At 36.8% G+C, this 24,657-nt stretch overlaps 2 protein-coding genes across 2 annotated transcripts; one reads left to right on the top strand and one right to left on the bottom strand.

The window, feature by feature from the left end:
* The first annotated feature begins 1,192 nt into the window (after positions 1–1,192).
* LOC106141003 (ADP-ribose pyrophosphatase, mitochondrial) lies at positions 1,193–3,693 on the top strand. Its single transcript, XM_060947549.1, has 4 exons — positions 1,193–1,644; positions 1,716–1,947; positions 2,080–2,228; positions 2,878–3,693. Exons 1-4 carry the CDS (start codon positions 1,383–1,385, stop codon positions 3,171–3,173), a joined length of 939 nt encoding a protein of 312 aa, XP_060803532.1. The 5' UTR covers positions 1,193–1,382; the 3' UTR covers positions 3,174–3,693.
* On the bottom strand, positions 3,290–24,307 carry LOC106141077 (exportin-6). Its single transcript, XM_060947548.1, has 21 exons — positions 23,953–24,307; positions 23,622–23,831; positions 23,136–23,333; positions 22,569–22,740; positions 22,258–22,393; positions 20,010–20,148; positions 18,228–18,394; positions 18,011–18,134; positions 17,847–17,929; positions 16,831–16,939; positions 16,204–16,296; positions 15,917–16,070; positions 15,592–15,733; positions 15,211–15,337; positions 10,360–10,500; positions 10,003–10,215; positions 9,515–9,696; positions 6,002–6,178; positions 5,493–5,685; positions 4,871–5,101; positions 3,290–4,542 (listed from the first exon to the last, which is right to left on the bottom strand). The coding sequence occupies exons 1-21, from the start codon at positions 23,953–23,955 to the stop codon at positions 4,438–4,440; spliced, it is 3,099 nt and encodes a 1,032-aa protein (XP_060803531.1). The 5' UTR covers positions 23,956–24,307; the 3' UTR covers positions 3,290–4,437.
* Positions 24,308–24,657: the final 350 nt, after the last annotated feature.

The following is a 24,657-nucleotide window of genomic DNA, read 5'->3' as shown; positions in this document are numbered from 1 at the left end:
AGTGCATCCCTGAGTATTCGCGCCTCGTTCTGCCACTAATTGTATTGATTATATCTAAGTAAACTATGAAATAAATATCTACCAAGGTATTCAAGAAGACATGTGGAATCTTAAAATCAAGAATATGAATATGTTAGAATTCAAACTAATGTACCTACATAACTTCGAAAATAGTCATTGATACATGGCCGAGGTGGGAGTAGAACCTGTGCCCTTCTACGCATCACGCATTTTAACCGGGCAACTTAGCCATAAGACCAGCGACACTCTCGATATGTACAATACCTTAAATTGATGAGCTTACATAAAGAGAGGTTAGACAAAATGAAATAAGCAAGAAAAAATGTATGCAGTGGTCGCATCGCAAGTAGAAAGATGTAGTGTCTGCCTACCCCTCCGGGAAATATACGTGATTTTATATAGAGTATTTTGGATAGATATTATACAAAAATTTATAGAAAATCAGTGTGATGTAATCAGTGGATGTCGTAAAAGCCGACTAAGACATAGGCTCATAAACTTGAGATTCTTCTTTTAGGCGATGGGGTAACAACCCATCACTATTTGAATCTCAATTCTATCATTAAGCCAAACAGACTGCTACTGAACGTGACCTATTGGGATATAGTCAGGATTATATGTATGTATCAGTGTGATCTGTTCTTTGCTACAGTTGAGTCTTTCGTAAAAAAGATGTCATTTAAAACAAATCTCTCTGCCAAGTCAATTGTCAGCATTATGCAGGTACTTGCTTGACGTCTTGTTTGTTGATGAAATATTCATTCGTATAGATTAGCATTATCAAACTATCGAGTTTTACTATCGATAGTTGCCATTGAGCCTCAGCGATGATTCGGCTCGACTAGGTGTTATGCCTGGGCTCCGACGATGTTGAGATGATGATGTCGGAGGTTGTATATATGCTCCAATCCGTGCAATCTTTGCTTGCGCGATTTATGTTTTTCGCTGTTTATGACTGATAGCTTCGCGTGATTCTATTTTTTATTTTTATGGCTTGTGGCGTATAGATTTCGCCACAATCTCGAAAATTTTCTAACCTATCGATAGCTCACTGCTGCTTGCTTTCAATATTGAGCTTCAATACTATCGAAAGTATTGTTTGGTCCCAATAGTATTGACAGAAACTGTGCTATCGATAATTTGATAGTGATATTCCACTATCGAATTATCGATAGCGAACTTTCGGCAACACTACTTGAACAGAAATAGTTCCCATTAATGTTATTGTTTTGAATTCTTGTTTTCTTTTCTTTGGAATTTGATATGAGAATGACTCTTATTTCCTTTTGCCTATTTGAATAGAAAGGCTAGAAGCAAACGTCTGTGTCTTTGAGATTGCTTTCTAAAAATACAAAAAGCTAATGTTTTACAAAAGTAAATATATGAATATCAAATTATTCCTCATAATACTATCGAGTTCTAGAACATTAATGGCAAGACCCCAGGTAGCTCTGATGTCCATACATTTCAAATGCAGAGGTGGGACTTACCCTCGGTCAAATGTACTAAGATTTATTGTTCCTGATGATAAGGTCAGCTGGTCTACTGAGTATACCAGTTACAAACCTCCTAATTATACTGAACCAGGGCTTACAGGGAAACCATGGGCAGATCCTGACATTGGTAAGTAATTTCATCATTGACTTTATGTAAGTGCAACAAACTAAAACATAATAAAATCATTTTCTTATTAGGTAATGGTACATTTCAACCAAAATGGAATAGTATGGATGGAAAAATAAGTAGAAAAAGTTACATGGGTGACTACCAAATTGTCAATGGTTATCCACTTAATCCCATTGGCCGCACTGGAATTTGTGGACGTGGAATCCTTGGTCGGTGGGGACCAAATCATGCAGCAGATCCAGTGGTTACACGATGGAAGAGATTGGAGTCAGGGGAGTTAGTTCATGACGACAATGATAAGTAAGTTAATTGCAATTCTTATTTTGGTGACAGTGCTAAATAAAATGGCATCCTGGTGTATCCCACACCTAACATTGACATAGTTTGCAGTACTGGGTATGTGGGCTTGATAACATTATAATTATTTTTTAGACCAATACTTCAGTTTGTAGCTATCAAACGAGGAGACACTGGAGAGTGGGCCCTGCCTGGTGGCATGGTTGATCCTGGAGAAAAAGTAACCACCACAGCTGTCAGGGAATTCCAAGAAGAAGCTATGAATGCTTTAGTCATGTCTAAAGGTAAAAACAAATGTAGCTTCCTATTAGTATAATAGGGTTGCTGAGGATTCTTGTTCTGCTTCCTCATAATGCCAAAATTCCGCAGTATTTTGGGTTCCTCAAATGCTACCACATCCTCATAAATAAAAATAAAAAATCCTCTTCTGCTATCAGTTCCTCAAAATTTATGAGGAATTTCACTGCGCATGCGCGTCGCGTGTCCATGGCACAGGCCGCAGCGTGATGCTGATGGACGGGCGAACGAGCCCTTCACTCCTGCTGTCAGCCTATCTACTGGAAACGCCCCTTTTAATTAATTTTTGTGTATGTTTCTACCTAGTTATGAAATGGCTGTTGGGTTGGATCTACTAGTATTTATAATTTCCTATCATCCTTTTCCTCTTCTGCTCCATATCTCCGCATCGTCTTAATTTCCGCGTGACAATTCCTCTTCCTCATAATCACTTAAACTAATGTTAGATAATAGGATTGTTGAGGAATCCTATTATCTAACATTAGTTCACACTTGTATTCATTCACACTGTAAAATTAGTTCTCACAAAAACATTTTGGATGCAAATGAAAGAAATACTACAATGCATCTAATTTTTTTTTTTTTTAAGAATCCTGCAGCACTGTTGCACCCTAATAATGATTAATCCTTTTACAGAGGAAAGAGAAGAATGGACAAAAAAGTTTGAAAAGTTCTTTAGTGAAGGAGAAGTTGTTTACGAGGGATATGTGGATGACCGTCGCAATACTGACAATGCATGGATGGAAACTGTGGCTTACAATTTCCATGACGACAGTGGATCTGTTGTTGGAGCCCTAAATCTACATGCTGGGGATGATGCAGTGGGGGTAAGATGGGTTGATGCAACCCCAAACATTAGTTTATATGCCAGCCATGACTCAATTTTGAAAGAAGTCGTAAATCGGCATTTGGGGATTGGTAAGTTAAGGTAGTTTTTGTTAAAACAGTGTCATTTTATTTGTGCCTCATTTTTAGTATTACAAACACCATACACAGTGAATTCTAAGTTGTAGGTACTTAATAAAATTCAAATAAATTAAAATGCTTTAAAAAAATGCAGTTTATTAAGTCATAATATATAATATACTCAGATATCCATCACAAGTTTCCAAATACACATGTAAAAATATTGCATCTTATCTGATAACAATATAAAAATTTCGTTTTTTCATAACATTTCTGTTGATGATCACCTGAATCTATCACATATTGCACCCATTCATCCCCCTTTACATCATAATTATACACAATTATGCATAATAACTATTATTTTATCCTAATTTACTGCTACCATTACGGAGTACAGTGGATTCATTGAAATAAAGGTTAAATTAATATTTTTACTCAACAAATTATAACGTTATTATTGGCAACCTGTCTAATGTTCCTTGCTTTTATGAATGACATGAAATTTAGATTTCATCAGTGTGTATTATCTGCAGACTTTCAAAATTTCTTAAAATATGAAGAGATTAAGAATAAACAAAGATATTTCGAAATTTTTGTGAGAGAATTGTTTTTAACAAATCATTATTACACTTATATTACAATGACTAGTCATGTATATTTACAGAAAAGTAAGGCGGAATGGTTTTACTCCTTAAAAATATTGAAGAAAATGTAACTTCCATTCCAATAATCATAATTTTTACAATCATACATGACACAATGTTGATGACCACATTGATAGGAACTCAGTAAAAAAAAAAACATTATAACATTCAAACAAAATTTACCAAACTCTTAAAAATGCTCTATAAATGCATTTTATTGCTATCTAGAACATAACATAAATTAAACATTTCTATTCTCTCCCATACTTGATCTATGATTACTGTGTTCATCATTACAGCACTTTACATGACCATCACCAAACACTACAATTAAATAAATCTATACCGAGATAATTTTTCCGTGAGGCAAAAAGGTAAACAAACCATAAATAAGGTAAGTTCTTTATAATGACTAATTAATTTCAAGAAATTAAAATAATGTCCAAAATCTGTTTGTGAAGTTTGAGAACTATGCCCTTCTTCAGTGGACTTATTCACTAACGTTGAAGGGCAATTTGTCTTATCATCTCTCTCTTTAGCTTTGGGGTTAAAGAACTTGTAAAACGACATATTGGGAGAGCGTAAGTCATACTGTTGATAACTTTCAGTCCATACTGCAGTCAAACACAACGTGAAATTGATGTTAAGACATAGCGGAGTGTCCAGATGGCATGAGAGCGTTATACGCGCGGTAGCAGTTCACGTCGTTCATGAGTCGTTGGATGTTCTGGGTAAATGTAGGAAGATCCTGAAAAAATATTTTTCTATTTATTCGAATTCTTTTAAAGTAATTAAAAATAAAACAAACACGCTAAGTTCAAAATGTGCTATAAAAACGTAAATTACTAGAGGAGACCCCCAGCTCCTGTAAGACTCGAAAGAACTATCGTTTAATTTTCGTTCCGTTTATTCGTGGGAATTTGTGGTGAGTCTAGTCGAGCGTGGCATAAAGGCGTGGCGGAACGCGAAAGAAAGAAAGCTATCCCTTAGCGCCTTTTGACCATGATCCTGGATTGGGTAAATCAGATTTTTACACGAACCGAAAAAACGAAACTATAATTATTTATATATATTACCGTGTCGGCTGGAAACTGGGCCAACTCGTGAACATGCGTCGGGTCTAGCCCATCGAGCGAGGCGAGGAAGTGCGGCAGGAAGGCTTGCCGGAACGCGGTGAAGTCCACGGCCGCCATGGCGTGCAGCGCGCCCAGGATCTCCTCGCGCAGCAGCGCGCGCGCGCCGCCCTCCGCCAGCGTGGCCAGCAGCACGGACAGGAACTGCGACAGGAACTCCGTGCGGAAGATCACCTGGTAAAGAGCGAGAACGTGCTCACTTTAGCTCCACCTGCGCAAAGCTCCTGTTTTTTAGGAATTACCAAAACAATACCTGCGTTCTTTTCCAAAGTTCCAATCTATATTTTTGTATCAAATTTCATCAAAATCTTTCAATGATTTAACTGTAAAAATTAGACATTTTAATATTTGTATGGATTTTTGTTCCCTTTTTTATTCTGATAGGTTAATATAATCGGCAAAACGCCTTGACATTATTGGCTCTGACTATCTCATCAGGGATAAATGACCTATACCACCATTTTTTCTTCAAAGCCGAGTCGTAGGTGAATTAAAATTTTCATGAAAAGGCTCAAATTTAACGACAAGTTTGCTGCTTATTTTGAATGTTATGTAAATAATTTACCTTATGGTACAACTTCCACTTTGTATTCAACACTTCCAGCGTGTTTATATTGATTCGCATTAGTTCGATATCGGGTTGTAAGAGGGCGCGGCCGAGCGCCGCCAAACCAGACCGGAGTTCATTCGTTCTTCTCGCACTCTCTTCGCCGTCGCATTTGTGCATGAAGAAATACCGCCAGCGGTGGATTAGAACACTGTTTTTGAAGAAAAAAAAAGGAATTAGTATGCGAAATATATGCTTTTAATAGGTTTTAGAGGCAATGAATACATATAATCATGTCTATATCCCTTGCGGGGTAGACAAGTGGTGTTGGATAGTGTCACGACAATCATTCATTGTTGCTATTTTACCAACAGGTCACTGTTATATTTTGTTGTTACCCTGAATGTAGGAAGTATTATAACTAAGTCCTAGACGTAGGAAAGAAGGCGATCGGAGTGTATCTTGAAAAAAAAAAGTGAAGCATCGTAAAAGCGGCGTTGTACGCATAGTGAGCCATGACGGCGGACCTGGCCAAGAGGCGCAGCGCGGCGCGGGCGAGCGCGGGCGCGGCGGGCGCGGCGCGCGGCAGCGCGTGGCGCAGCAGCAGCTCCAGCACGGCGCGCACGCGCACGCCGCCGCCGCCCGCCTCCACGCCCAGCCGCACGCACGACACCAGCCGCTCCAGGCTGCTGTCGTCGCCGCCCCTGCACGATCACAACATTTCTTTTAATGCCATCGTCTTCATTTCATCATCCGTGAACAACTATTTTTCATCCCCCGTCTAAAGGCAACGGTCGGTCTTTCGGCATACATGACCGTGTACCCTTGTATTTCATTTGACTTTGAAAGACTGGTAAAGGTAGTACTGTCACGATGTGTGTCAGAATGGCGGGTGTACCTCACGGATTTTAATATCTGTTTTGGATTAAAAACGTACCTGATGTGTACCTCAGTGTACCTATCCTAAAAATCTGTGTACCTCCTTCTATGTAAAGATTTTTAATAAAATAGGTACACCCGCGGTCCTGACGTCAGGACCGCGGGTGTACTTCTAGTTAGCATATGTAGGTAAGTTAACTGTATATGTACATTTGGTACCTCTTGTGTACCTGCAGAAACAAATATTAAATAAATAAAAAATATTAAGGGTGCTGAGAAAATGATAAAAATGATAAAAAATCATTTTTTTTCATGTTAAAATTTTCTTTTTCTTTTTTTGTAACTGGCCAGTTATGACACATTCTGAACAAAACAGAAAATTAGTTGCACAATACAAATTATAATTAACATATATCAACAACAAAATGTTTATGTATAAATGATCTAGTTCTAGTTCATTACTACAGTATATAGGGTAAACCAGAGAGTGATTGCCCACAGGCAGTGATTGCCCGTTTTTAGAAAAAAAATCTGAATCAAGGTTGTGTTCTCAGTTGTTTCGAATATAATTTACTAGGTTACTCTATGGTCAACTTATAGTAGATTTTAAAATTGATAAGTGTTAAAACTGAAGAAAAATAACATTAATGGTAGATTTTGTCAAGACGGGTGAACGTGTTACTCAAACAGGTAAGCTTTTTAGCAATTTTCTTAAGGAATTACTTGCTTAGAGGTTCATTTTTTTTGCATTTTGTTTGATATTTTATTATTGGTGTATGGTTATGACGAAATCATAAGTGTTATGTTATGTTTTTAATGAAAATATTTGAAATCGGATTAGATTCAACAGTTTTTTAACGGTGGGCAATCGCTGTACGTATTTCGGCATATTTTTAGTTATTGCCCACCATAATTTTAGTGATTGCCATGGTTAATATCTATAGTTATTGCCCAGGGCAATCATTATCGGCAATTTTTTGATTAAGTCAGTAATGTTGCTGTCACATTTATTAGCTTAATGGCTTGCATACGCGCAAAAATATTGTCAATATTTTTGCCAAATACACGCAATAATATTGACAATGTAGCAAATATTGTTAACATTATTTCGTGGGTGCGGGTAGCCAATCACTATGCACAACATCTTATTGGCTGTTATTGTTTTATTCACAGTATGCCAAAGACACGAAAAGTGCAATATAGCAAAGAAAATTTACAGAAAGCTATCGAGGCTCTTCAAGATGCTTTTAACAATTTGTCTACAAGGCAAATTGCTGAAAAATACCTTGTTCCGAGGTCTCCGCTACTATATTAAAAATCTGGGACATAAAACCAGTTTAGAATTGTAGGGATCACATTTAAATAGTTGTAAATACTATAAATAAATAAAATTATATGTTAGTAACAAACGAACAATCGTATGTATAAAAACTCATACCCGGAACTCCTTCGTCCCGCCATAAATTCGGCGGACAAGTAAATTTAAAAATGTCTGTTTGACAAGAGTCAAGTTTATTGTATTTTTTGACCCGTTTGTTCCTATACACTTAAAAAGTAATTTAAATCTTTCATTTTATCTTATATCCCTTCCCCTCTTCTCTTACTCTGACTGCGCTTCAACTTCAATTAAGTAAGCTTTAAATCTATCGGTACAGGACCATCTTTACTAATATTATAAAGCTGAAGAGTTTGTTTGTTTGTTTGAACGCACTCATCTCAGGAAGTATTGATTCGAATAGAAAAATTATTTTTGCGTTGAATAGACCATTAATCGAGGAAGGCTTAAGGCTATATAATATCACACTGTAACTATAAGGAGCAAAGAAATAATAGAAAATGTGAAAAAAAACGGGGAAAATTATTCATCCTCCAGGGCTTCAATAATGCCCAAAATAATTATTCCACGTGGACGAAGTTGTGGGCACAGCTAGTCACCTATATTTACTGTCTGAAGAAAGTCGTTTGTAGGATTGGATAATAATATCGGCTAGAAAAGGATTTCCTCGAAATAAAGAAGACATTTTAGACTCCGTGCAAAAGTTTTTGGAAGAAAACCCGCGCCCTAATTTTTTTTATATAAAATAGGCCAGGTGATTGTTGGTGGAAGGCATTTTTGAAGAACATCAGAAGGAGTGACAAAAGTTTAAAGTCTAATTTATCATTTTAAGGTACTGGGCAATTACTGTGCTGTGATGTGGGCAATTAGTGTAAGCAATGGGCAATAACTGTACATTTTTGGATAATTTTAAATTTGTTTAATTATTTTCTAAGCCATGTAAGTTTTGACTAAAAACCGTTAACACTTTGATGGAGATTTTATTTAGACATAAGAAAAAAATTATAAATGGTCGAAACTTATAATACTTTTTTTATTGTTTGAAGCCAAAGTGTTTGAAGTCCTTAAGTGGGCAATAGCTATACGGTTTACCCTACTTTCATGTAGGTATCCTTCCGAGGCAAGCGATGGGAGTGTTATGACGATCTTCGTAATAATGTAAGAAAAAGCTCTAAATGTATGATTTCAGAATGTGACCTTTATGGATTGAATTTTTTTTTTTTTTTAATATACATAAATATATATTTTGTGATTTAGGAATGTTACAATTCTGTACCTATACATAAATGTATAGGTAATCACATACAGGCAGACACTAGAGTGATCCTATAAGAGTTCCGTTTTTTTTTATTTTTTTCATTTTTTCAGCACCCTTAATATTTTTTATTTATTTAATATTTATTTCTGCAGGTACACAAGAGGTACCAAATGTACATATACAGTTTACTTACCTACATATGCTAACTAGAAGTACACCCGCGGTCCTGACGTCAGGACCGCGGGTGTACCTATTTTATTAAAAATCTTTACATAGAAGGAGGTACACAGATTTTTAGGATAGGTACACTGAGGTACACATCAGGTACGTTTTTAATCCAAAACAGATATTAAAATCCGTGAGGTACACCCGCCATTCTGACACACATCTGTCACGTTACTGATAGAGGTATCACTGACGTGTGTGCTGTGTGACACATGCTAACAATAAAATTATTTTCGTTGCAAAAGAAATTATCTGGAAGTTAGAATGAAATGAAATACAATTTCAAATGTAACTGTTACCTAATTAAATATTAGTATTCAGATGTGTAATAGCAAAGAATACCTCTGTGCAACATCGAGGAACACATCGATGGCAGTGTACGCAAAGTTTCCTAGCTGTGGTAACAACGCAGTGAACAGCGCCAGGAAAAAATCAGTTATTTCCGCCTCCTCTTGCGCATAAGCAGGTTCCCGAAGCATGCGCAGGGACGTCTCCGCTGCGGGCTGCATGCTTTCTGCTATTATCTGAGTAGGAGAAATAACGTATAAATAAAATTTCCGTTGTCATTTTAGACTTGACAACGATAATCAAAAGCAGTGATTGAGCATAATTTGTACTAAATACGAATTTTATCGACCACCCAGGCGAGGGAGTCTTCATTACTTTAGCAAGTAGGGTGTCAAGCAAGGGTGCACTGTACGATAAAGCAAACACGAGAGCAGCACACACTTCTCATAATTCAGCTCGTAGAAGGAAAGGTTAGTAGAGATATGTGTGGCCAGTATAGAATGCGCGGGCCGAGTCTCTATCTCCGCCTCGGTGCGACTCACCTTCTTGGCGAGAGTGGGCGCATGCGCGAACGAGTGCAGCAGGGCTGTGAGCGGAGGCAGAGCGACCGCCGGCCCGCAGCGGTTGAGCTCCCCTGTCCACGCGGCTAACAACGCGCGGGCTGCGTCTCCGCTAGCGGGCCCGTTGTTGGCAGCACTGCCTGAGCCACGCGGCAGGCACAGAGACAATAACGCCTCGCGAACTACTGCCGCTGTCTGTAAATTGCAACCAGTTACCTTTATTGTCAAAATAGCTTAATCAATGTAAGCATACAATTTATAAAGGATTTATTTTAAATATATTTTAATATTGTTTAGAAATGTATTCTTAAAACTCATACATAAAGATAAATAACTTACCTTAGTCTCGAGGTATCGCAGTGACACTTGCGCGTGATGGTATAGATCGCCCACTAGCGACACAGGCTCTCGCGTAAACTTCACGTTCTTCGAAAGACTCGATAATAAGTGCGCTGCCGCATGACACAAAAGTGGCGGTTCCTGTGGACGATAAAATAAATAAACGTTAGGTTTCTGATATCTGGAAGTAGCTTTGTAAACAACAAAGAGTCAAGCCCAACAAGCCCGGTATCTCAATAATTTGACCAATGAACTTTTATACAACCAACCGATTAGGTACATAACTTTTAATTTTGTGGAATTAAACTTTTATTTCATTTGAAACGCGCAGCTTTGAAGCAAATAGTGTTAAACCTTCATGGTTTCAATATCAATAACGAACACCCTGGCCATTGTATATTGTGTCAAGTAGATTAAAAATAAGAACTAATTATTCTCTTCTGTCATGTCTTATGTGTATCTAAGATTTTATCTAAATAAAATAAACTAACGTACTCACTGCACTCTCTGTTTTCACTTATTCTAATAGGTTATGGGACATCCAATTTGTTAAGGTACGTGAAAATTGAATAATGAGTAATGTGGATAAAAATCTTCTCAATATGACAGCGCCAAGTTCGTCAACTACATTCAAGAAGTTGACGGGGAGTAATTTCCCTAACTGGGCATTCAGTATAGAATGCATGTTGATAGATCAAGATCTCTGGGATGTCGTCATCAAAGAAGTTGATACTTCTGATCCTGAGGTAAAGCGCAAAGATGCGAAAGCGAAAGCAAAAATTTGCCTTACATGTGACGAATCGGTGTATCCCATAATAAAATCTGCGAAAACGGCTTATGAAACATTTAATCGTTTGAAAAAGGCATATGCAGATAGTGGTCTCACAAGAAGACTAACCCTTATGAAAAAACTGTTGTCTAATGAGTTCAACAAGCCAGGAGGTATGCAAAATTATGTTAACTCTAGTCTTGCTATTCAACAAGAACTGGTAGCAATAGGAGCAGGCGTAGACGATGAATTCTTAGCAATTATATTGCTTGTTGGATTACCAGAACGGTACCACTCGTTAGTTATGGCCTTAGAGCATGCCAATACTAAGCTGACGACGGAAAATGTGGTGGCAGCACTCTTAAAGGAGGACATACGTACTTCTCCAGCAGCAGTACCTACAAGCACTGTGGATGCAGCGCTACACAGCAAGGACAAGAAAAAGAAGTTCTGCAAGTACTGCAAGAAGTCAGGGCATTTGGTTTCGGAGTGTAGAAATAAAAGCAAAAAGAATAATTCGGCAACAAACAGTTCAAATTTTATTTCACAAGATTGTTCAAATTACACTTCAAAATTTACACTTTCATCTTGTTTCACTAATGCTCTTCCCACAGGTTCACAAGATTGGTACATAGATTCTGGAGCGTCCTCCCATATGTCCAATAGAAAAGATTGGTTTGTGAATATGCATCGCCACATTTCACCGATTATAGTTGCAAATAAGGAGCAGCTATTAAGTCAAGGTAAAGGTGATGTAAGCTGCCAAGTTTCCGATAGCGTAAGTAACATTAGCGATGTTTTGTACATTCCTGGTCTAGCCACAAATTTGCTATCCGTTAGCAGTATGGTTAAAAAGGGTTTCGATATTTTATTTACAAATAATGGGGCACAAATAATTCAGAGAGGCGGATGTCAAGTGACAGGAAATGTCATTGCAACAGGGTCTCGTATCATAAAGGTATGTATAGACTCGATACAAAAAGTTCGCATGTTTTTTATACACCTACCAAGGAGTCTGCTATGCTCTGGCATAGACGACTTGGTCATCTTAATCAGAAAAGTATGCATATCTTGAAAAAGAAGTGTATAGGAATAGATTATTCTGGTTTGTATAATAAAACGTGTATTCCATGTTTACAAGGAAAACTTGCGAAAATACCTTTTCCAAAGAAGTCTAAGAGCAAATCAAGCAAAGTCTTGCAATTAATTCATTCGGACTTATGTGGACCTATGAGTACGCACTCATGGGGTGGGGCTCTTTACTTACTTACTTTTACAGACGATTTTAGTCGCAAAACTTTTGGATATCTTTTAAAATCAAAAGCTGATGTTTTTACAAAGTTTGTAGAGTTTAAGCATTTGGTAGAAAATCAAACTGGTGAGCGAATAAAAGTTCTGCGTTCAGATAACGGTCGCGAATACGTTAATAAGGAGATGACGGCTTTTCTGAAGGAGAACGGTATAATTCACCAAACAACGATACCGTACACTCCTCAACAGAACGGTATCTCAGAGCGTGCTAACAGGACTATAATCGAGAAAGCTAGATCAATGCTTAAAGACTCCAAACTACCTTTAGCATATTGGGGTGAAGCTGTCAATACAGCAATATATTTAAAGAATCGTGTTCCTACGCAATCTTTAAATAACAAAATTCCAGAAGAACTATGGACTAAACGGAAGGTAGATCTTTCTCATCTCAAAGTGTTTGGATGCGTAGCCCATGTTCTCGTGCCTAAAGAAAAGCGTACAAAGCTGGAATCAAAAACCCAATCATGCATTTTCGTAGGATATTGTGCGGAAAGTAGAGGATATCGCCTTATAAATCCAAAGAATCCGCGCGTTATAATAAGTGCGAGAGATGTTGTCTTCTTGGAAGACAAAATGTACAACGATGAAGAGTTACCTACTTCAAAAGCAGAAGATGTTCTTGTTCCTTTAGTTGACGAGCAACTACCTTTAGTTGACCAACATCCAGTTTTAGAGGAAGAACTTCAGCCAGTTAGTTCAGAAACTCCACAGCTGTCATCATCAGAGTACACGGAAGAATTTGTTACTCCTGTAAATTCTTCTCCTGAGTCTGATGAACAAGTTCCTGAGTCAATTAGGAGGTATCCTACTCGGTCAAGACGTCCTCCTGAGAGATTCAGTGAAAATATATATCTTACATCTGAAGAAGAACCAGAATGTTATAAGGAAGTTACTGAACACCCATGTAAAGAAAAGTGGTTAGAAGCCATGAAGGCTGAATATGATTCTCTGACGAAACATGGGACATGGATTCTCGTTGACAGGCCTGTTGGTAGAAAAACAACAAAATGCAAATGGGTCTTCAAAATTAAAAAGGATACAAGTGGTAACGTCACTAAATACAAAGCAAGGTTAGTTGCTAAAGGCTTTACACAAGTAGCAGGGGTAGATTATGGCGAAACATTTTCTCCTGTAGCCCGATTGTCATCAGTTCGTCTTTTAATAGCTTTTGCTGCACATCATGGACTGAAAGTTGATCACTTAGATGTGGAAACAGCTTTTCTTAATGGTGATCTTGAAGAAGAAATTTATATGGAGCAACCTGACGGATTCTCCAATAATCCTAAGGAAAAAGTGTGTCTTCTCAAGAAAGCCATTTACGGTCTTAAACAGGCTCCACGACAGTGGAACATAAAAGTTTGTGAAGCAATGCGTAAAATGTCGCTTACACAAACAGCAAATGAACATTGCCTTTACTACAAGCGTGATGGTAATGATCTACTTTTGATAGCTGTATTTGTTGATGATTTTTTCATTGTAAGTACTAATGATAATCTCAAATATTGTTTTCAAAATGAACTTAAGAAACAATTTATTATAAAAGATCTTGGTAATCTAAAAGATTGTCTTGGTATGAGAGTTATACAAGAAAAAGGCTCTATAACTTTAGATCAAACCAAATATATTGAAAAGCTTTTAGAAAAATATAATATGATTGAAGCAATTTCTGTCACAACACCACTGGAACCAGGTGTAAAACTAACTTTACCTGAAAAAGAGGAAGAAAAAGTTCAAGTTCCCTTTCAAGAACTTATCGGCTCTTTAATGTACATTGCCATATGTACGAGACCTGATATAGCTCACTCAGTCTCATACCTTTCCCAGTTCAATGCACATTACGGGGGGGTACACTGGAAGGCCGCTAAACGTATTCTTCGATATTTGAAAGGTACTAAAAATCTAAAACTTAGTTATAAGAAGACAGACACATTTTATCCTGTTTGTTATGTAGATGCAGACTATGGAAACAATCTTGTGGATCGTAGGTCATTTACAGGTTACGTTTTTTTGATGAGTGGAGGTCCTATTTCATGGGAAGCTCGCAAGCAGCGTACAATAGCGCTTTCCACTACAGAAGCTGAATATATGGCTCTGGCGGATGCTTGCAAAGAAGCTATTTATCTCAAAACTCTCATAACTGATGTCTTTGCCATCCATTCTCATCCCATAGTCATTCATACAGACAATCAAAGTTCCATTAAATTAGCTCATAACAACACATATCATGCACGCACAAAACATATCGACATTAAACACCACTTTATTCGAGACGCAATATCACGGCATGAGTTCGAACTTAAATTTGTTCCAACCCAATCAATGATTGCCGACATTTTAACAAAACCGTTGCCGAAGCCTAAACACATAAAATGTTCTAATTCTTTAGGTTTAGGTTAGAGTGTTAATTGTGTTTCTATTATATATTGCTTTGGTGTTATTTTGTTATTGATGTGTGTACTGTAAAGATTTATTTTTTAAACTTTGATATTGTCTTTAACTATTTTATATATGTTTGTTTAATATACGGGATGTTCGCATTGCGGGGGGGTGTTAAACCTTCATGGTTTCAATATCAATAACGAACACCCTGGCCATTGTATATTGTGTCAAGTAGATTAAAAATAAGAACTAATTATTCTCTTCTGTCATCTGCTCTGTCATGTCTTATGTGTATCTAAGATTTTATCTAAATAAAATAAACTAACGTACTCACTGCACTCTCTGTTTTCACTTATTCTAATAAATAGCAATCAATATAGAGGTATACAAACGGGCGAGTCGTGCGGCGTGAGGAAGGGCACGGCGGACGCGAAGAGCCCCTCCATGGCGGGCACGGGCACGCCGCACTCGCCCGCGTAGCAGCTCCACGCGCCCATGCACGCGAACATCTCCGCGTGCCTGACCATAGGGGGAGAAAACATTTTATTGTTGCATGAAAAACCTTCGTCGATAAATTAGTGATCGACTATAAAATATTGCGAAAAGAACACGATTTATTCCAATAATATAAAATTAATAAGTTTGGGAGGTTATAAAATGACTCTTGAATTTCCAAGCCATATTATGTTGTGTATATTGCATGTATTTCTTTCGGTCTCGCCTAAGATAAAAAATTTTAATCGGTCTCAGTCGGGCCTTATCTGTATACTCACACCATGACGAGCGCGCGCGCATGCGCGTGGCAGTGCGCGGCGCGGTGCGGCCGCGCGCCCGCCGCCGCGCCCAGCGCGCACAGCACGCGCTCCACCAGCGCGCCGCCCGCCGCCACGCCGCCGCGCCGTCGAGGCTCCGGCTCTGGAAACGTGTAATGTCAATAACTAAGAGTTGCTTTGGCAACATCTCAACACCAAAATTATAAACCATTCAAGCGAAATTTCTACGGTTCCGAGCATAAATTCAACCTCCGACTTCTATATCCAAACGCAGAAGCTGTCAGTGGCAATGGACATCATTAGGTACAGTAGCACACAGCATTACCCGCCATGAGAGCAGGCGCGAGTCTGCCCAGCAGCCGGGTGAGCGTGGCCAGGTCAAGCAGCGCGGCGAGCAGGCGGTCGGCTTCGGGTGCTGCGCCGCCGGAACGCGTCGCCGCTCGAGCGTAGACTCCCGCTAGACACTGCCACCGCTCCAACTGATGATATGATAAAACTCTTTACTACAATATTCGGCATAAAATTCGGTGTGAAGAAAGATGAATTGCATCACCTTGACTGTTAAACCGATTCATGGACTGTTTCTTGACAAAGTTAAGAAAAAATACTCACCACCGACGTAAAAACATCCAATGGAGCTAAATCCGCCACGCGAGCTATGCATTCAATACAATGCTTGAGAAATGTGTGCCATTCAGTTTCACCCTGAAAAAAAAACAAAAATTTTACAGCTAATGTTTAAAAAACCAACAAAACTGGCATGTTCTACCAAAAATATTATAATTTTACTCATTTAATTTCATATCGAGATAGAGATTGGAATCGATATAAGATTGATTTCAATCTGTGGATTGGGATCGAATATTAAGATCGGGCGTCAGTTCAATTATCTAAATGCTACATGACATGAATTCAGTGAAAAAAAAAAATACACATACATACACACGGTCACGTCTATATTCCTTGCGGGGTAGACAGAGCCAACAGGCTTGAAAAGACTGAATGGCCACGTTCATCTATTTGGCTTAATGATAGAATTGAGATTCAATTAGTGACAGGTTGCTAGCCCATCGCCTAAAAATGAATCCCAAGTTTGTAAGCCTATCCCTTAGTCGCCTTTTACGACATCCATGGGAAAGAGATGGAGTGGTTCTATTCTTTTTTGTATTGGTGCCGGGAACCACACGACAGTGAAAAAAAAATCAGTGTATCAAAAAGAAAAATAAGATAATCACGCACATCGTCATCACACACTTCGTTGTCAAGATGTTGCAGCTGCGCCTTGTTGTGCTGGAACTGTATCTTGTTGAGCACGCCCGTCACCAGCGCTTGTAGCGCCTCCCAATATCTACAATCAGCATACATAAATCACGTTTATAAAGTTTGAATTTTACCCCGTAAGGGATAACGCTTACGGGATAAATTCAGTCGTTCTAAATTAAGTAACTAAAATAAATTAAGTAGCTATTGGCATCTTTCTACATTTATCTTACTAAACCGATTTAAAACTTGGGGTTCCTAGATTAATCTCGCACTTTAAATTATAAAATTTTCTAAGCCTTCCTTTTGATTTCTTAAGCTTAATACAAAAGGAAATATACATTCAATGTATCAATTTAATTATTAGTTAACTAGCCTATAACTATTAATATATATATTAGTAAGTGCGTGTGTGTGTGTGTATAATATACATATATATGTATGTATAAGTGTGTAGTTTATTACATTCATATATATGAAGGTACATAATAACTACAAGGTACTTAATTTCTCTGTCTTACCCAATGGTTCATTGTCAGATAATGCATTTAGCATTAAGTCCGCCCATTGTATCAACATTGTTTACGGTTTGTACAATAAAGAAATAAACAGTAGGAATAGGTAGCTAACCCAACCTTGTTGGATAGACATTCTTTTTTTTTTTTCTTTTTTTTTTTCTTTTTTCTTTTTTTTTTTTTTTTTTTTTTTAGGACAAATTACACTGATTGAGTTAGCCTCGAAGTAAGTTCGAGACTTGTGTTACGAGATACTAACTCAACGATACTATATTTTATAATAAATATTTATATACTTATATAGATAAACATCCAAGACCCAGGCCAATCAGAAAAAGTTCTTTTCTCATCATGCCCTGGCCGGGATTTGAACCCGTGACCCCCGGTGTCACAGACAAGCATAAGACCGCTGCGCCACAGAGGCCGTCTATAGTGATTTTTGTGTAATTGTTTTTCAGTTAAGAAATCTGTTTTACTTACTTTGGTGTATCTTCAGGCTTCAAAATATCAATAAACTGTGTCCATATATCTAAGCAGTTAACAAATATTTCACACGTAGGTACCTGAAATATATGTTCGTTATTTAAATATAACTTGTAAAAATAAATAAAACAAGCGCAATTTTATTTAAGTTTTATGATCACCTGGAATGTATACTGGAATAGATAAGAAAGAAATTCGATTGCATCGAATTCTGGCTCGGCCTCGAGCCTCTTGAAATGCAAAGATACAAATAGTTTCAGTAATTCTGCTAACTTGTTGAGGTAACTGAAAGAAAAAAAAAATTACAATAAGTAATAAAAATAAAATGTGCAAAGCGTCTGTGGTCGATAAAGTGTCCGGTTAAAATGCGACACTGACTCGTGGTGCGCTTGCAGCATGTGGTGGGGGTTGTGCGTGAGGTGCCGCAGCAGCCGCAGCGCGCAGTGGTGCAGTCGCAGCGCGGTGGTCGCCGACGACGGCGGCGCGTATCGCCGGTACAGCAGCTCGCATACGCCGCCCAGCCCCGCCAACGCCGCTTCAGAGCTCTGAAATGTTGAACTCTATTATAATATGTACTTGTAATTGTAAGAACGAGATAACTGAAATATACCTATATGTAAAGAGTTTATCGAAGATACATAAAATAATAGTAATACCTTTTGATATATCAAATCGCAAACGAAATACAAAAAGTAAAACGATTCTCATCTTATCTGGATACATCACATAGACAAAAAAATCAAGGCTCGCCGTCGTTATCAGACCTACCTAGTAAAAGCATTTCTAAATATATACTTTGTAAAGCCACACATAGATTATATAATTGAAGTCTGGGGAACAGCTGCCAAAACCAACTTAAAATTAATACAAATTTCTCATAATAAACTAAGAAAATCGCTGTTTCATTTACATTATATAAAACCAAGCAAAATAGTTTATAGTAAAGCAAAAATTATGAACGTTAGACAATCATATGTTTATTTACAAAAATATATATCTATACTAATATTATAAAGCTGAAGAGTTTGTTTGTTTGTTTGAACGCGCTAATCTCAGGAACTACAAGTTCGAATTGAAAAAAATATTTTTGTGTTGAATAGAACATTTATCGCTTTAGGCTATAATTATAACATCACGCTGCAACTATTAGGACCGAAGAAATAATGGTAAATGTGACAAAAACTGGGAAAATTATTCATCATTGACCGTTGCGTGCGCTGCGAAAACGGTTCAAGATACCAAAAATATAAGTATGAAAGGATTATTCCTCTTTAAATGATCTAAAAAATGTCCGCGACAGTATATGTCTATCTTTTAAAATTAGCTCACTAGAACCGTTTTTATGGTACTCATATATGGTCGAAATTAATGCATTATTTGTTAAGATTTTTATCAACGTAATAATATTAATCTTTATCCAAAAATTGTGTTGTTGATTAAGAGTATTTATTTGTGAACAAAATTGTGTTTGACAACACTTAATTTCAATGAACATCTTAGAAGATATTACAATTTTAAAATAACACCGATATAAAATTTACCCGCACCGCAAATCATGACGCTGCAAGGAGAGGCGTTGCTTGCGAGCGACGCGGAGAGGGAGGTGTAACTCTGCGAGATACCATGCCGCGCGGCTCAGACGCGCAGATGGCTCATTTGTTTTCGCGAATAACTATTTCACGCGGACGATGTCGCGGGCACAGATTAATAAAGATATTCACTCTGAAATAGCTTTTACAAAGAAAAAGCAATATCAAAAAATTAAACTCGGGCGTGCTAATGACATCAGCTTACACATAGGTACCCAGAAAAAATTATGGCAAATCAAACTTCATCATCATTCACGAAAGAGCTCAGCTGTACAATAAATAACTTTAAGATTTCTTAAAAGACTGCAAACATTAACTACTTTCAAAAAGCTTTAAAACAATATTAAATTAATAAAATACCTACAAAAGTCTAAATATAATCTTATTTACGCATCCGTCCTTAATTTGTAAGTTCTCATTACAAGTGAATTTGAAGATTCTTTCATGAGAATACAACTTCTTTAACCATAACTAATTTCAGGTTTAATAAAATTACTGAGGTTGATTCATACCGAATGGAATTGTATCAGAATACTTTTTAACCAGATTCAATGCATAAATGTCCACATACATGTGATTGTGTGGCGATGCTGCCCCAGAAGAACACGGTGGTGACGAGTGACGGCGGCACGTGCGATGACAGCGGCAGCCACGAGAACAGGTGCTGCAGTGTTGTCAGGCACTTCACTACTATTTCCGCGTTAAGGGCTCTACAAAACAAAATATTTAAAACACTTTAAAAAAGAGGTTTGTAGCATGGTAGGTTTTTTTTCACAGATGCCGTGTGGTTCCCGGCACCAATACAAAAAAGAATAGGACCACTCCACCTCTTTCCCATGGATGTCGTAAAAGGCGACTAAGGGATAGGCTTACAAACTTGGGATTCTTTTTTAGGCAACAGGCTAGCAACCTGTCACTATTTGAATCTCAATTCTATTAAGCCATATAGCTGAACGTGGCCTTTCAGTCTTTTCAAGACTGTTGGCTCTGTCTACCCCGTAAGGGATATAGACGTGATGATATGTATGTATTTATCTAGCACTCTGTGAAACTGACCCACTCAGAGTAATGTTTTTTCTGACATTGCCCAAAGGGATATAAATAAAAGTTTATTTCATTAATCTGTTTTTGTGATCACATTCCACCATGGAGCAAGTTCTCATTGTATTCACAAAAACAGCAAATTTTCTAAAATTCCTGAATCCCTTAATTCATATTTTTGTTTAATTAATACATATTTCAAATATTAGTTAGATTCTAAGCTATTTTGGTTTCAGTCCTGTGATGATACATAAGTCAACTTGGTTTTTTTGAACTCCTTTTTTACCCATGTAAAATTCAAATTTTCTAAAACCCCAAGACACACTTTTAATTATTTTTGCCAAAATGCATTCATGCTGAATTTTAAGTTGATCAGTCAAAATGTTTTTTTTTTACATTCAATATTTTACCACCTTTTCAACCCCTTTAGGAAATTCCTTTCTTATCTTATCACTACGTGGTAAAGTAAGCTGATGTCCAAATGTCAAGTTTTTAGATTATATGGTTTAGGCTGCGCATTGATGTCACCCTTTCTTTTATACTATCAATCTGCTTTTATATATATAGAAGATGATTTTAATTATTTAAGGTTGATGATTTTCCTATATCCTATAAATTCTGTTAAATACAATATATTTATATAAATTAAAAACAACCACAACTCACAGTTGTTATTATCAATACAGCTTGTGTGTAAAACTGAACAAACATCATTATGAAGAGTTTTCTTTTCTTATCATAATCACAGTTCTCTGCCTTTTCGCCGAAAATCGTTTGGCAGATCATCACTTGCCAATCAACGTTTCGCAGAATTTTATTTCGCGGAATAATCATTTGCCAACTATATCACTTAATTTTGTTTCATTTCCCAACTTAACTATTGCCAACTGTACGTTTGGTCTGGCTTTTATAATGACACTTTTCACAAGGCCAACTTTCAAGTAGCGAACGTTTCAGTTAGAGTAATATTCATTTAATTTAATGTATTGTTTACCAAATAATATATTATTGTTTTTTTTTCCATAATTATTTTTCTACTGTAGCTAATATTCAAGTGCCCTGTGTAGTGAAACAAAAGCGATTCGGTTCTGGTCGCAGTTCTAACCTAACCTAACCGATTTCTTTCGATTTCACCTCAACTACGTTAATAAAGGAAACCGTTGCCAACGAGGGGGAAATAGAAAATATATTAACAGGTGCCCCACCAGAACCTAAGAAAAAAAAAAATACTTAGACAAAGACGAAAGAATCAACAGAATTCTTGAACCCAAATCTTCATATTCACATGAAAATTATTAATGTGCATTGCTGCTAATTTAAAGGGTTAATTTTTTTTTTGTAATTCTTTAATAAAAATTGCATGTCGAAATTAGTTTATTTTATATCATAATATAAATGTACGAAAAAGGTACTGTTACACAGACGAAACGTTATTCGTCTAAAAGTTGTCTGGCCTAGTGAAGGATTTGATAAATGATAAGTGCCCGAAACGTGTTCTGTCATTATAATAATGAGCTTAACAATAATTCTACCAAATGAAACGTTATCATACAAAAATTTGACAATCGTTAGTTGTCAAAGTGAAAATCAGGCGAACCGTTGGTTGGCAAGTGATAATCCGCTAAACAATTTTCGGCGAGAAGGCAGGATACCCATAATCACATAATAATTCAAGCAAAACAAACTTCTTGATAAAAATCTAAAAGAAGCAAATCACACTAAAAATGTACAATAAATTCTAACCACAGCATAATTAGATGAATTTAATAAATTCTTACTTGTCCACATTTCTTGCTGCCTGGTCTTCTGTAGCACTTGCCAGTAGGTCTGGAAGGGCCGACATCTGCGGTATCCCACTAGTGGGCGATGGAGGCGGATTTGATTGCCCTTCTTGAGCATTTTTCTCTAAAATCCCTAAAAGATAATATAAGAATTTCATTTGAAATAATCTTTCTTTATTTTAAATATATAAATGCTAAACATTGTAAAAAAAATACTTCGTCATGTGACAGCTTTTAGTAAAACAATTTTTCTTTATTGTTACAAGCTAAGGTTTCCAATTTTTTTGACTTTATACATAATAATTTACCACTAAGTGCTGCCAACAATTGAGGCATGCCCTTCAGCATGAGTCTCTCCAGCTCGCTCCTCCGTTGTGAAGGCAGCAACACACCTGTATCACGGGCAGCACCCAGTTCCTCACTGGCGGCCTGTGCTAGCACCAACCCTAATATACAATGATGTCCATTGCAATTTATAAGCTGAAAAGAATACAATAGACAATTTTTTAAACTTATAATTAAAAGTTGGTATCACAGAAATTAACATGCTGTGCTGGATGTGTAAAGTATCATGGAAAGACTGCGTGTGAAACTCCCATATCTGCAGATTCAGACGAATTGCAGGAGAGCCACCTATGTTGGTACAGCCATGACTTACAGAAACCTGATAACTACTTGGGAATCACTTCAGTGGAGGGTGCAACCAAAAACATGCAGAGATGACAGAGTATTAGAAGTAGGTATTTTTATAATAAAATTGATTTTATTGCTAAAATCTGCGTAAAAACATGATTTAATCAGTCAGAATATCTTATAAAGCAGCTCCTGCCTTAAATACCTATATTGTCTATTATAAAGTAAAAACAAGAACTTACTTCAACTATGTTATTAAAAAAGTCAGAATACTGGTCAGGCCAATCATATCTTGCAATTGATACCATGAGAGCAGCCAGTTTGTTACGTATAAAGTAGACCATCATTTCATGCTTAGAAATCAACTCATTCCATAGTGTTAACCTTATCTCAGTTTTTTCATTGGTTGATAAACTTATCCATTGTCTATTGATGATGTTCTGAAAAATATCATAAAACTTTATGTTACACAATTGAATTAAGGACTGATCAAATATACATCTCCAATAGCAAAGAATTTAAACAAATTAATTTTATCAAGTTTGTTTTAAAAAATTACAACACATTCTTGTTGTTCCACTAACATAATTCAGAATATCAAACATATAATTACATACATAAAGTCACTTGTAAATCCCTTGCAGGGATAGAATATTTTGGTGATAAATATAATAAAATAGCATTTATGGCGAAAAAGTAAACTACTATAAAAAATTAAATTACCTTACCTCTAAAGTTGTCAGTGTGAACATGAGCACATACTGGTTTTGGGATTTCTGGAGAAATAGCAAACAATGTTTCCAAGAGTCTCTCCTGTTAGAAAAATTTTCTAGCATGCTTTCTATTTCTCTTTTTCTGTAATTGGTTGTGGTTGGCGCAAAGAATTCGGACATCAATACCTCCAAAGAGGCCAAGGCCTCATTTACATCTATATCACCCTGTAAAAATAATATAAAATGTAAATACTTCATTAAATTTTTTTTAATTATACTTTCAATAGTATGCTAAACCAGGACAAATTTTGTTTGTAGTGATAAAAATTATAATTTGCGTACATACCATAACCGACAAATATTTTCTATCATGCAAGTTCACATCATATTATAGTCTGGTTTATATGCAAATTGCAATTAAATGCTGGAATATTAAGACTGAATCAATGAAGTTTGATCTAGAAATCTTAATCTAAAGCCGTTTGATAAAATTTATCTCCCATCGATTTGATAGATCATAATCTGTCATTCTTATTTGCTGTCCGTCTGTCTGTCCACAGATGATTAACAAATAAAGCCACTATTAGACTATTCGATATTAAGACTGTTTTAGTCTTAACATAAGCAGTATAACATGAGTAACACAATAGATCCCAACCAAACTGCAAGACCGGACTCGACGAGACTTACTGTCGAGTCGACGAGTCTGAATATCGAATAGTATTACAGGCTCAGGACACTGTAGTTCAGATGTATGCGCATGGCGCTAGTGAAGCACGCCCCTATTGGCTACTTACGCCGCCATATTTTCGGCCATGTATCTCTTCATAACTTAGCATAAAAATATTCATATTATTCAAGCTATTATATGAAGTATTATATTTATTGTATGTGGTCTGTGTAATATTATATTATTAGTATGTACTATGGTGACATTACTAACGTCATACACCAACTACTATCAAACATCGCAAAGTAATTGACGCACTCAGCCAATAGCAACGAAGAATCTTAATCGCGCAAGCAAATATTTCACGGATTGGAGCATACA

The sequence above is a fragment of the Amyelois transitella genome, chromosome 13 (genome assembly GCF_032362555.1).
Source record: "Amyelois transitella isolate CPQ chromosome 13, ilAmyTran1.1, whole genome shotgun sequence".
Classification (NCBI taxonomy): Eukaryota; Metazoa; Arthropoda; class Insecta; order Lepidoptera; family Pyralidae; genus Amyelois; species Amyelois transitella.
The sequence above is the reverse complement of the archived record's forward strand: the minus strand, read 5'-3'. Positions and strand labels throughout refer to the sequence as shown.